Source organism: Cricetulus griseus, chromosome 2 (genome assembly GCF_003668045.3).
Source record: "Cricetulus griseus strain 17A/GY chromosome 2, alternate assembly CriGri-PICRH-1.0, whole genome shotgun sequence".
Classification (NCBI taxonomy): Eukaryota; Metazoa; Chordata; class Mammalia; order Rodentia; family Cricetidae; genus Cricetulus; species Cricetulus griseus.
This window is the reverse complement of record NC_048595.1, coordinates 214,997,017-215,011,492: the sequence shown is the minus strand read 5'-3', so window position 1 is coordinate 215,011,492 and position 14,476 is coordinate 214,997,017. Positions and strand designations below refer to the sequence as shown.

Here is a 14,476-nt window from a genome sequence, read left to right as displayed (position 1 = left end):
TTGTTGAAATAATTGAAAAATTATTAAAGGGAAACTATGGTCTTCTAAAGACAAAGCCTGGTACTGGATTAGTGTGAACTAGAACATTTTAAGGATCAAGTAATCATTTTTTTTGTCCCCCTCATATGGTTATTTTTAAATTTTGAGCTTGGGATTAGAAACCTTAGTTGGCCAAAGTGTAGATGTGGTGTTTCAGTAACTACAAGCCCCTAATCCAATGTTCCCGTCCCCATATTCCACAATTATCCATCAAATGAATGCATCCATAACAATTATACAGGAGTGTGAATTCTAAAACAATTAAATCAGCATAAATAAATAGCTTTCATTAGCTAATTGTTTTGTGGTTGTGACACAGAACCTGGCAAATGTAACATAGACAGAAGAGTCCACTATAAGAAAATGCCATGGTGACAGGAACAACAGGAAATGGAAAGCAATGAATGTCTGCTCAATACCCTCTTCCTTTCCTTCAATCTTGCACCCCAGGCCTGAATTAATCAAATCTAAAATAGCCTTCACAGATGATCCCAGAGATGTGTTTCCCTGGTGACTGTAAACCCTGTAATGTTGACTAGAAGAACCACCACACAGGCCAACATAAAGTAGCTTTGCTGATACAGGTCCTCCACCTCGTTCCATCCTTTCTAGTGAGCTCTCACTTACTGCCCTATTAATCTAATCCAGACCTAGAGACTTGATCACCCCACTGTTCCACTAGAAATTGCATTAAGTTCAGAATAAAATAATACCAGGATCATGCCCAGAAGCCTTTAACTGAAAGATTGGGAAGAACACCAGGGGAAAGCTTTTAAATTCTTTTAGTGCAATGTCTCATTCTTGAGACAAGTTTAAATGTTTCCATTCATCTGTTCACTATAATGACTGAAGAGGCATTGCTTATTTATTGTCTCGTGTGCTATCATGTCTTTTGACTCTTACCCTGCACTCTGAGAAGGAAAGCAATTCTTTCCTGAAAAGGTCAGTTATTTATACTGAAGTGTTGCAGGATATTTGATCACACTGTGTAAAAATATATGGCTGTTTTATTCTGATTGGTGTAATAAAGATCTGAGTGGCCAATAGCTAGACAGGAAAGAATAGGCAGGACCTCTGGGCAGAGAGAGAAACTCAGAGGGTTAGAATTTAGGTGCATGTAAAAAACATCAGCAAGACAGGGAGAGTTGGACATACAGAAAGGAGGAGAGGTAAAAGGCCACATGGCAGAGCATAGATTAATAGGAACTGGTTAATTCAAGTTATAAGATCTAGCTGGGAAAAAGTATAAGCTAAAGACCAAGCTTTCATGAGTAATAAAAAGTCTCTGAGTCATTATTTGTGGGCTAGCGGTCAAAAGAAAATTCAACAAGACCAACTACACTCAAGTTTTGGAAAATTTGGATCAGATCATCTGACAGAGTTGGAAATTTGTGGAAGAAGCCTAAAATGTGCCAGGTATTACTTATAAGAGTGTTATTCAAAATTTCTACCTCTACAGCTAGGCCATTTCTCAGAAATAACCCAGCAGTGACATGGCTGTAAATATCTCTGAATAACAGAGATTCTGAGTTAGTTTTAGCACATGGCAACAAATATTAAAACATACCTAAAAAATGCCTCCCAGCAAAACAGGGACTCATGTACAAGAGCCACTGCCACACTCAGGATGCAGTACAAATATTATCTATCAGTTAGCAAAAAGACAATGATGTGGTGGATAGAAGCCTCCTGTTCATGTGTTCTCTGGGTAAGAAAACCAGTACTGACATTGGAACAAATCACAGGAGGGGTTAACTCATTGGTTATTGCTCAAATAGGAGTGAACTGAGACACATGAGCATTTCATCCTGTAGTGCTGTCGTCTAGAAGGTTCATGGCACTCTTGCAAGCCTGATGAAGCACTCCTCATGAGTGGGTTATAGAGGGCCCAAGGATGCATCTTAGAATCTTCATTTCTTGTCACATGTGTGTATGAGAAAACTCAACACAGTTTCACATTCCTGGTTCCAGATGTTTGCAGCTGGTCATAGCTAGCTACACTGAACCCTCACCTTTTGGAGAGAGATGATTTTATTCTTGTATGTTAGATGTGGCTTAAGAAGTGTTTAATATGGCTTAGCATATATCTCATTTGGTAGGGCACTTAGCTAGCATGCATGAGACCCTGAGTTAGACTTCAAATGCCCTTCAAATGCCTGCACACAAACCTAAGCAATAGGATTGAAGCAATTTTTTTCTTTTTCTTTTTTGATGTGTGTATACACTTGTTAGTGTTGGTGGGTGTTCATATGCATGTAGTGTGTGTTCATGTGGAGGCAAGTGAGGAACTTTCCTCACTCACCCCACCTTTGCCTTTTGAGACAAGCTCTTTCGCTTAACCAGAAGATCATTGGCCAGGCTAGGCTGGCTAGACAATGGACTTCTTACATCAAGTGCTGGGGTTCCACTGTGCCCAGTTTTTACATGTGTTCTCAGGATCTGAACTCATGTCCTTGTGCTTGTGTAGCAAGCACTTTATATTAGTCTTCAACAAGATTATTAACCCTTAAACTAAAATCTAACTACCAAGAAGGGTCAAGTCAAGAAACCTCAGGTTAATCACTACATTTTCAGAGTTTAGAGATGACAACAATGTCTGACCTTGAATTTTCTTCTCACTTCTGCTATTTTGTTCTCCAGCTCTTCTGTTTTATGTTTGGCTAGGTAGTAAACAGCCCCAATATGATAAGACTGCTTGTAGAGCTGTTTGAGGTAATTACTATTCTTTATCTTCAGTTCCTGCAATGACTCTACTTCATAACCATACTCCACTTTTTTTCTTACACTATAGAAAGAAGCAAAATTTAATAGGTTATTCTATATTCTATGTATATATATATGCTAAGAGAATATATATTTATATAATGTCATTATAATAAGACAATATATCTGACAAATATATTTAATAATCATAAAAATTATTATACTTTGTGTTACCAAAGTTACAAAACAAACAAGCAATTTTCTTAAATCTGAATATGTAACCTGTGTCTGAAGATACTTGTTTGCATTCCTGTTGACTAGTCCTAATCGATAGGCTTTCCCTATGTCAGAAGCATGAGTGTCTACAGTAAAGTCTTGGCCTTCAGAAGAACCCACTGTCAACAGCACCTGTGCATACCTTTTCAGGTCTACTGACTTCTACACATCATAGGCTGAAAATCCTTTCTGCTCTCCTGTCTGTCATCCTTTTGATTCACACAATAGTGTTTGTTTGTTTGTTTGTTTTACCAGAGAATGCTTTAAATGGAAGAATGAAAGATTAAACTCTGCTTCACCAGTTTTCAGATCCTACCACTACTGGTATTTTGTACCAGATGAGACATCTGTTGTGGACAGAAAGTGTCCTGTGTGTTGACTGATGCTTATCAGCATCTTATCTCTCCTGTAGCAACATCTCAGCTAGACATCCAATAATCTGCTGGTACTGCTAGTTGTCTCCTGGGTAGGACACATCAACATTCCATCTGGGGACCACATAACATCATCGATGAAGAAGAAGTGGTACTTGGGCTCAGTGGTGCATGACAGTCTCATGAAAGGCATTTAACTTTGCTCTGTGTTTTAGAAAATTCTGCTATAGTTGATTTGGGTAACACTCCAGCATTGCCGTTTTTAAACACATCCAGTGATGAAACGATTGTATAAAGAGGAAGTGGACCCAAATTAATTAGGAAAGTCTTTCTCGTCATATAATGAGTTCATTCAGTCACAGACTGTTGGCCTCTACTTGACTCAGAAGGTGTAGGACAGACCTGGATTAGCCCTCACGTGGCGTTGATGAGACCTAGTGTGGAACATTATTCAAATAGATTTGCTCAAAAAAGCAACCACCAGGACTCAGGGAGGTGTGAACAGATGTGGTCAACTCAAAGGTGAGAAAACAACACATACAATTGCTGATGAGCTGCAGTGGCTTATTTTCTCACCTCTTGTTCCCACAAGAATTAGCATGAGTGAAAAAGAATAAGCATTCATTAAAGATGTCCTAAAGACAGAGTATGGCTCCCCAAAAAATGACAACAAAAAATCAAAGCAACAATTAAAACCTGCCTGAATTGTTCCATCAGATAGTAAATATGAAAGGTTTCCTTGTATAGTGAGGTACCAATGACCTGTGCTTCCTGAAGAAAGAACTCAGCCACTGCTTATAGGAGGGAAGGCACTTACGAAAACAGATATTGAAAGCCAAACTCAACCTAGGGTCTATGTCAATTGCTACATTAATGTTCTTGATACCGTCCTGTGATCTTTATTGTGACTCAGAAGGGCACAACCAATGGAGATTCCAGGAATCATAGATTTAATCAGGTGGGTCTAAGTAGAGAAATTTCACAGTGTAAATAAGAAAGAGATGGGGCTAAAAATGATGCAATATGAAAACACGAGAGAAAATGGAAATTGCTGTGTTTATTTAACAAATAAATGCAAGGGCTAGAAAGATGGCTGAGTTAGTAAAGTACTTGTGCACAAGTGTGAGGATATGGGTTTGACATCCGGAACCCACATAGCACTAGGAGGCAGGGACAGGTGGATCCCGGGGGCCCACTGGTCAGCTAGCTTAGCAGTGAGATTCTGTCCCAAACAAAGGTGGGTAGTACCCAGGGAATGACACACAAAGTTGGTCTATGGCCTCTACATACATCTGCATATACATCTGCATATACATCTGCATATACATATGTACTGGAAAACACACAAATGTTGTGGAATATTACCTTAACTATGTAAAGGTATGCTGCATTTGTTTAGTTATGTGAAGGGGTGTTGCTGTTTCACCTTGCCTCCCTAAGGCACCTGATTGGGTTAATAAAAAGCTGAACAGCCAATAGCTATGCAGTAGAGATAGGCAGGAGGGCTGGTGGACAGAGAGGAGGAGGAGAAGAAGAAGAAGAAGAAGAAGAAGAAGAAGAAGAAGAAGAAGAAGAAGAAGAAGAAGAAGAAGAAGAAAAGAAGAAGAAGAAGGAAGAAGGAGGAGGAGGAGGAGGAGGAGGAGGAGGAGGAGGAGGAGGAGGAGGAGAACTAAGGAGAACTAAGGAGAACTAAGGAGAACTAAGGAGAACTAAGGAGAACTAAGGAGAAATGCCTGGCAGTCAGACATGGAGTAGGACATACAGAATGAAAGAAAGGTAAAAAGCCTTGAGGCAAAATATAGATAAGAGAAAGAGATTAATGCAAGTATAAGAGCTAGCAAGAAACAAGCCTAAGACAAGGCCCAGAATTCAAAGCTAATAACAAGTCTTCCTGTCATGATTTGGGAGCTAGTTTGTGACCCAAAAGAATACAAATGCAAACACAAATATACACACAAAAAAACACCAAAAAGGAAAACAAGTAAGGAGAACATGAAACATATATTTTAAAACTATTTCTTAGTACATACTTTTAATTCCGGCTCTCTAGAGGCTGAGGCAAGATCATAGGATTATGAACTGTCTTTACTAAAGAGTGAGACTTCGTCTCAGCAATTGAAGTATTCTGAGGAATGCACATAGAGGAATGTGTTGAGACTGAGGACAGATGCAACCATTGACCTTGAGTAGAAATTACCCTTTGTGCCTGAACTAGGGAAAGGAAAGATGTTTGCAGACACTGTTACTGAAGAAAAAAATTAATGTGAAACTTGTCATAGTTATCATGCTGTTTCCTATATTAGCATGCTACAACATGAATAAAAAACGTTTTATTTCTATGTATACCTTGCATGAGATCCACTGTAATGATGTGTAAGTCCTAAGATTTAAGCTCTGGAAATGCTCAACTGTTTCCTGTTATCTATGAATGCACCCCTTCTCTCTTTCTTGCTTTCTGCATTTCTTTCCTTGCTCTTCTGTGTTTTATCTTTGCCCCTCTGTGCTGTATTCTGGATTCTGTCTTAGGTTCTGAGGCATCATGATAGTTGAATATGATGTTTTGTAGCCGAATCCCAAGTAGCCAGGAGTTCAGCTTCCTTTTCATACATTTTAAAGGACTATTTAGCAAATTTGTTTGAATTGTTCTTTAACTTTATTATGTTCCTGTTACCATTTTAAACTCACTTGACATGTATCAAATATAACCATTATATAAGTTCTAAAATAATAAGATTATTAGAATATATATTCAAATAAATGTTTAAATATAATCATTCTATTATTTCAACTGTCATTCATGGTAGATATTTTCTGATGTGTTTCATAATTGCATAAACCCATTTTAAACATTTTCTTTGATGGGAATCATGTGAAGTCTCAATCAAGAGTTTATTTCTTTAGCAAATACATGGGCTCATAATTATAAAGCTATAAAAATTCTCTTTGGAGATATATGCTACATTAAGTAAAAATAGCTCCCTCTAAAGTAATTTGTCAGAAAAAAATTAAATGATAAAGTAACTGGTCTTTCTGTCTTAAAATTTATCTTACAGAATGTCACATATATTATATAATAAAATTGAAACTTTTCTTCTTAGAATATTATTCAACACATACTGATGTATGTTCATTAATCCACCATGGTGGCATGTGTCTTTAATCCCATAACTCTGTGGGCAGAGGGAGGAGATCTCTGTATGTCAGGCCGGCCTGGTCTACAAAGGGAGTTCAAGATCCTGTCTTGAAACACAAACAAACGAACAACCAACCAACCAAAAAGAGATGTTCACAACGCATCCGGTACGAAGTTGGTCATTGGTGCTCTAAAATTGGAGGCAATATGATATGAATAGCCACTACTGAGTAGTAGTAGTAGTTACAGGGAACTGGATATGCAGCTTTATTAAAGCTGTGTGTTTTTAATGTTTTAAAGTGTGTGTGTCAGGGGTGGGCCTAGGCAGTGGTAGGGGAGGAGGGGAGGGAGTAGGAACTGGGATTGACATGTAAAACAATCTTGTTTCTAATTCAAATAAAAAATAAAGAAAAAAACAGTGTGTGTGTGTGTGTGTGTGTGTGTGTGTGTGTGTGTGTGTGTGTGTGTGTGTGTGTGTGTGTTTGTGTGTATGTTTGTAAAGCTACCTAAGGCTGCATTATTTCTAAATGGAAAATAATTAAGAAAATTCAGCGTCTCTGTAGAAAGGGGACCATAATAGAAAAATCTGCAAATATATTTTAAATGGAATCTTTCCTCTGTAGGTACGCATGACACAGTGAAGCTAGTGAGGGGACCACAACAGAAGGGACAGATCTTAAGTGGGAAAGGAGAGGGCAAAGAGAGAGCAGTGGGATTTATGTGACTTGATGTAAAATCAGAGAGCAGGGCTATATCTAGGTAGGAAGGGGAACTAGTGAGATGGGGGTTGGGGACAATAGAGGGCAGTCATGAAGGGGTCAAATTACAACAAATTATGCTGCATATGCATGAAGATACCACCATGAAACACATGGTGTTTCTTTTTATGCTAACTTAAAAATTAATTTCACCAACTCACCCATACCCATTTAACTAATGGTTAAAATGAGCTGCATCTTTGAAGCTGTCACTAGCAACATCCTGCATTTTTTCTGTGGTTATTAGCCAGCAGAGAAAGTATTGCTCTTTTAATATTTTTTTTTTGCCCTGTGACTTCAGGGAAGGCATGAAATTTCCTTGTGCATGTAGCAACTTTGCAGCCTGTGTATAATATGAACTCACTAAAAAAACAAAGCAAAAACAAAAGAAACCTAACAAATGGTTATATGCATCATTGTTGGACTGAATTCAAAGTGATATTTAATGTTTTATTGCAATCGAACCATTATAAAGGGTCCTTGCTCCCTCTGATTTCAAAGTCAACATCCAGGCACTCTCCTCATTGAGACAAAAACATGCATCATTGCCAGCAGAAGCTGCTGGTGTGCTGTCCTGGACACAGATGCTTCCTAAGACATATAATCCTGATTCCATCAGGGGTCATTTACAAAATGTTATGATTATGAGGTTCATTTGTTACCTACAACTGAAATCTGTCCTCATTAATTTTGATAACATGAAATACTCTAATGCTATATGTTTGTAATTATATACTTGTTTTCATCATTTTATTATTTATCAGATTTTTAAAACCACTTTATACTTGCAGATAAAAAAGGCACTATACATATCTTTCATCTTGCTCTGGTTTACCCATTCATTGAGTAAATGGCAAAAATTTCTTCATTTTGTATTAATTTCCTATTCAAAAAAACAGTGATTATTCAAAATAGATTTCTGTTTGTCATGATAGGTAGGTGTAAGGATTTGGTCTTTTCATTAGAAAGCTGCTAGGAAGATTTCCACTCTCTGGTACACCAAAGTGCCACTTCTGACATGAGCCATGTGAAAGCATGGCTGATACTGAATCTTCATTTCTACTGACCGACCTGACTTTATCAATAAAAACTCACCTTAAAAACTAAGATTTTTGATAATAGTGCTACTTATGGTAGCTTGAATGTAATTGACCCCCAAAATCTTATAGGGAGTGGCACTATTAGGAGGTGTGGCTTTGCTGGAGTGGTATGGCCTTGTTGGAGGAAATATATCACTCTGTGGGCAGGCTTTGAGGTTTCCTATGCTCAGAGATAATGCCCAGTGTCTTAGTTGATTTCCTGTTCTCTGCAAGATGTAGGACTATCAGCTCTAGCATCACATCTACCCTCACACTGCCATGCTCCCTTCCATGAAGATAATGGACTGAACCTCTGAAACTGTGAGCTGTTACCTCACTTAAATATTTGTTTTATATAAGTTACCAAGGTCATGGTGTCTCTTCACAGCAAAAAACAAAAACAAAAACAAAAACAAAAACAAAAACAACTAAGCCACTACTCTAATTCCATAACCTTGATTTTCCTTCAACATTCTCTTGAATATTTAACTGTTTTTCCATATGTAATTTTTGCAGTAAATTTTAGTTGACCCATGGACATTTAAGTTATTGCTATTTCTAATTTTGCTAATAACACAAAGCCTTATGGGCACACAATCATTTTGCATTCAGTGTCATAAAGTGCTATCCACACAATCACTCCATGATGTCTTTAGCCCAACTTCACCTAATAACCACTTGGTTATAAAATAACACTACATTGGGAATTTAGTCATAACAATAATAAAAATCTGCTAGTAACTTAGTTAGAATATCTCCATTTTAGGTTGTAATAATATTTTGAAATTTGCTTGTTATTGAGACATGGTTAGAAATCGATACTATTAAACTTCTTTTAACAATATTTGTCACTTCATGGAAACTGCTTACTTCTTGCTCATAGAATAACTTTGATTTGGGTTTTACATGAATTTTCTGAAGAGTAACATTTCATTCCATTAGATCCTTAAAATAAATAATAGAGTCATGATCAACCAAGATGTATGCATTTAAGGGATGACAAAAAAGAATTTAATTTGATGACTCTGGCCTATCTTTTTTTTTTGGAGAAATTTATATTATCTGTAATCAAAACCTTAACTTACCCCACAAAATTCCATATCATGAAAATTCATGGTTTTAAGAGAGATGGCATCATTGATAAGGAGGTGCTTGTCTGAGAGTTCAAAGTACTTCCACATTTAATATCTATCAATTATCTTGATAGACATTTTTCTGTTGTTTTACAACATATGTCAAAATGACTGCATATCTTTCCATACCCAGTTCTTACTAAGCATATCACTGTCTTCCAATTCTTTCTTCTTCTTCTTCTTCTTCTTCTTCTTCTTCTTCTTCTTCTTCTTCTTCTTCTTCTTCTTCTTCTTCTCCTCCTCCTCCTCCTCCTCCTCCTCCTCCTCCTCCTCCTCTTCCTCCTCCTCCTCCTCCTCCTCCTCCTCTCCTCTCCTCTTCTTCTTCTTCTCCTCTCTCTTCTCTCCCTCCTCCTCCTCCTCCTCCTCCTCCTCCTCCTCACTCTCCTCCCCTCCTCCTCCTCCTCCTCCTCTTCCTACTCCTCCTCCTCCTCCTCTTCTTCTTCTCCTCTTCCTCCTCCTCCTCTTCCTCCTCCTCTTCCTGCTCCTCTTCCTGCTCCTTCTCCTTCTCCCTCTCCTCTTCCTTCTTCTTTTTTACTCTATACATTTAGCTTTATCTGGTAGCCCTAGCAAAAAGTTTTTTTTGCAAACCTTAAATTGTGCAATGATAACATAACTGCTATGAAATCTTTGAATGGGGTTCTGAGAATCTTCTGTTTAGTTTTCTGAGTTTGTGGTAAAGCATCATGTTCAAAACAAACCTTGTGGAAGAAACAGTTTATTTAGTTCACAGTTCACCTCCAAGCTCTCAAATCCTTCTACACTTGTACTGAGAAACAACATGGCTAGGCCCATCAAGGCAATATCCCACTTCTGTCATCGATTTCTGTCAAGTTTGCTTTGATAATGCTGTTGTAAATACCATGACCAAATGCAACTTGAGGAGGGACGGGCTTAGTTGGCTTACATGTCCAGTGTGCAGTCAATCCTTGATGCCTGGAATAGAAGCAGAAGCAGAGTCTGCAGCCATGGAAGAAAGCTGCTCCCTTCTGTGTATTCCGGGCTCATGTTCAGCTACTTCTATTATGCCTCCCAGGATTTCCAGCCCAGCGGTGACACCACCCACAATGAGTGAGGAACCTTTGCCCCTTCAATATGCAACCAAGAAAATGCCCAACAGATGTATCCACATGCTCTAATGAAAGCAATTTCTCAGTTGAGATTACCTCTTCCTGGGCAAAGCTAACTTTGTGTCAGGGCTGTGAAAAACTAGCTGGAATACAGCATATAGCTCTTTTGATCTATTTTATTCTCAAACTAATTCAAACACCTCAAAATGACTTAGTAGCTATTTGTCACATTGACCTCTAGGGTTGTAGTGCTTGTTTATGCTTACCACATAAAAACACATCACACACACACACACACACACACACACACACACACACACACACAGACACATACACACACATACTCACATACACACACAGACACATACACACAGAGACACACACACACACACTCACAAACACACACAGAGACATACACACAGAGACACACACAGACACACACACACACACACACACATGCACACACACACACACACACACACTCACACACACCACAGGTAGGAACACATGGTTCATTATCTTACCTGCTCTCTGTGTCTTAACATTAGCTCGAATATCTGAAATTGCTGCTATGCAAATATACTAAGTATATTTGAATGTTCACTAAATGCCAGTTAAATTGAAGCCAGATTAATTTGCAAATAATTTGATAAGTGCAAAAAAGCAACCTTGAACATAACTATACAAAATGAACATTTTATACAGATTCCAGCTGTACACAGCTGTGGGTTTTGAGGAAAGAAACTTTGGCTGCTGGAAACTTGACTTCTTTGTTTTCCCTGGGAAATGTCCATGAATAATTAATAAAGTGTGAATCCTAAAGGGGCTGTTTAAATATTCAACCTCAGCAATAATCAAAGAAACTGAGTTTAGGACAAGTGCCTGTACTGCCCAGTCTTTAAAAAATATCTCATAATCTTTCTGAAAGGTAGTACTAGAGATGTGTTAAGAGTTTTAAAATATTACAGCTAACACACTTTCATAAGCCTGTTTTACATTTAAAAGATCAGTGATTCTGAAAAACATTTCCACACAAAAACTTTACCACAGTACTTGTAGCAAAGAGTAAAATTAAATAAATTACAGTGACATTTTATAAATCATGGATCTCCTGTGTAACATGATCATACAGATATTTAAGTGTATTTGAAATTCATGTAATAGTGTCTTAAATTTTCATTATCTCATGATGAGAAAAATCAGTACTCACAGGTATTCATTATGTATAAATATGCATTTATAATAATATTTGTGTATTAAAATCATTTAAGTTTGATCTCTCTAAGTTTGTTTGTACAGAATTTCTACAATATACACTCATTTTAATCAGAGTTCTAGTAAATCATAGGACACATTATTGCCATGAATTAAATGGAGATTTTGGTAAAGTAAAATTTCATTTGCCATGGTTTAAGAAACACACAACAGTATAAAAAAGGAAACTTTGGGTTACAAGGTAGTATGCAGGGTTCCACCCATTAATGAAAGTACATGTAAGATTACTCTGGCTTGATCACTGGAATCAGATTAATTTTTATTATTAATGATATTGTTATTGCCAGTATGTCTTAAAGAAAGGATGAAAGGTGCAGTAAAAACCAAGCCAAAACAACAAAAGTCTCTTAGCATAACCAAATGAAAAGGTGCCATAAACATGATCTAAAACAATAAGTTTCAGAAGCAAATGCAAAGAAATTCATGTCCAGAGTGTGTTTGAATGGTGAAGAGCAAGCTTGAGTCACCTGAGTCAAACACAGTGGGGTGTTTTTAAAGATAACACCCCTCATGTATTTGAACACTTGGTCCCTAGTAGGTGTTGCTGTCGTGCTTTGGGAAGTAGAGACCTGCTGGAGAAAGGATGTCACTGAGGGCTGGCTTGGCAGCTTTAGAGCCTAACCCCACTTTCTACTCTTTCTATGCTTCCTGTTTGGGAATAAAATGTGATTATCTAAGCTCCCTGTTCCTGATGCCACTGCTGACATCCCTCCTATGGATGATTCTGTCCATCTGTTTCTGTGAACCAAAATTCTTTCATTGTTAAGTTGCATTGGGGCATATTATTGTATTTAAGAAACAGAATCACAGTTAATATTCACTGAATTGTAAGATGACATAGAAGAACATTTAGGAGAAGGGCAAATAAAGCATTGGGAAGAAATCACTGCATTTGCCTGAAACATCAATTTGTTTCATTGTTGGAGAGACACACAAGGTGTTATCTGGGAAAGAAAACCCTAACCAGGGTGAGGTTCCCAATGCATCAGATCAGCTGTCAGAATTTCCCAATTGTCATGATGACAATTCATTGTTCAAAATAATTAATGGGCTTCACTGTGACATTTCAAACACATACACCATGAACTTTAACTGGGTGCTTCCTCCTACCCTCCTCCTACAGGCAACCAAATGCTTCCTCCTGTGGGTAGCCACAGCCCCAAGATGGCACCTGGCTGGATGCCAGGGAGACTGAGCTTAGCTGTAAACAAGCCTTATTTGGAAGTGCTTAGTGGATCTGGTGTGCCTCCTCCAGCTGTGACCTATCCAGGATCGCCAGGTGGCATGAGCTAATTGGGTAATGAGCTTGCTTTTAAGGGCTTGCCAGGGGGCTGGGAGAGATATAGAAGAAGCAGAGAGAAGAAGCAGAGAGAGAAGCTGAGGAGAAGCTGAGGTAGAGGTAGATGTAGAAACTAATGTACAAGGTTCCTAAATAAACTGCTTGAAGAAGAGTCGTGGTCGTGTCCTTCTTGCTGGTTGAGATAGGCGCAACAAATCCTCCTACCCTCTTTTTGCAGGTCCCCTTCTTCAAAATTCTCTCCCTTGTAGGTGAAAGTAACTTTCCTGCAAGCAACTCCCAAATACCACATAGAGGCTTATATTAATTATAAATGCTCAAGGGTAGCTCAGGCTTATTATCAACTAGCTCTTACACTGAAATTAACCCATAAGACTTATCTATGTTTAGCTATGTGGCTTGCTATCTTTTCTCAGTATGGCATCCTCATCTTGCCTCCTCTGCATCTGGCTGGCAACTCTTGACTCCACCCTTCCTCTTCCCATCATTCTTAGTTTGGTCAACCTGCCTATACCTTCTGCCAGACTACTGGCCAATCAGCATTTTATTAAAAAATTTAAAGTGACAAATCTTTATAATGTACACAGACTTCCCTTTTTCTTTCTGAGTATTACAAAAGTAGAGTCTACAGACAAGGAAAATGGTTGGATACCTTGCTCAGCCTGGATATAGGAGGGGGTAGATCACACCTCAACTTGGTATACCAGACTTTATTGACTCCCCAAGGGAGGCATAACTCCCTCTGTGAAGTGGATTAAGGGTGAGATGGGAGATGCTGGGGGTGACAGAAGGGGAGAGAGGGGGAACTGGGACTAGTATATAAAATGAAAAATATTTAAATACAAATAAGGAAAAAGTTTATGATGTTCATTTTTCTTTCTTATTATCTAATCTTGTTCTCCTCTCACAACTTCCATAAGCTCCTTCATTTTCTACAGATTCCTGTCTTTCCTGCAACCCCCCTTTCTCTCTCTTTCTTTCTCTCTCTCTCTCTCTCTCTCTCTCTCTCTCTCTCTCTCTCTCACACACACACACACACACACACACACACACCTAGATGATGGGGAATGTACTGTGTATTTTCATCTTACTTATTATTGAATAAAGTACTTGTTTGGCCAATGAGACAGCAAGTTAGATAGGACTAGGAGTCAAAGAGGATTCTGGGAAATGTAGTAGAGAAGTGGTGAACCAGGCAGGAAGTGACATAGCAAGGAGACTCATATTTAAGCAAGGAGGAACAGGAAGTGTCCTTTTCCTCTCCTCCAGTGGCAGGATGTGAGCCACCGGCAAGAGAGGTACCAGTGAAAGGCATCCTCTATAAGATAAGTCTTATAAAATA

At 38.3% G+C, this 14,476-nt stretch overlaps 1 protein-coding gene across 1 annotated transcript in view; it reads right to left on the bottom strand.

The window, feature by feature from the left end:
* Positions 1 to 14,476, bottom strand: part of Ccdc178 (coiled-coil domain containing 178) — a 345,282-nt gene that overhangs the window by 234,431 nt on the left and 96,375 nt on the right. The window contains exon 13 of the mRNA XM_035438744.1: positions 2,641 to 2,824. Coding sequence (XP_035294635.1) covers positions 2,641 to 2,824 — 184 coding nt within the window. The remainder of the gene's footprint in view (positions 1 to 2,640; positions 2,825 to 14,476) is intronic.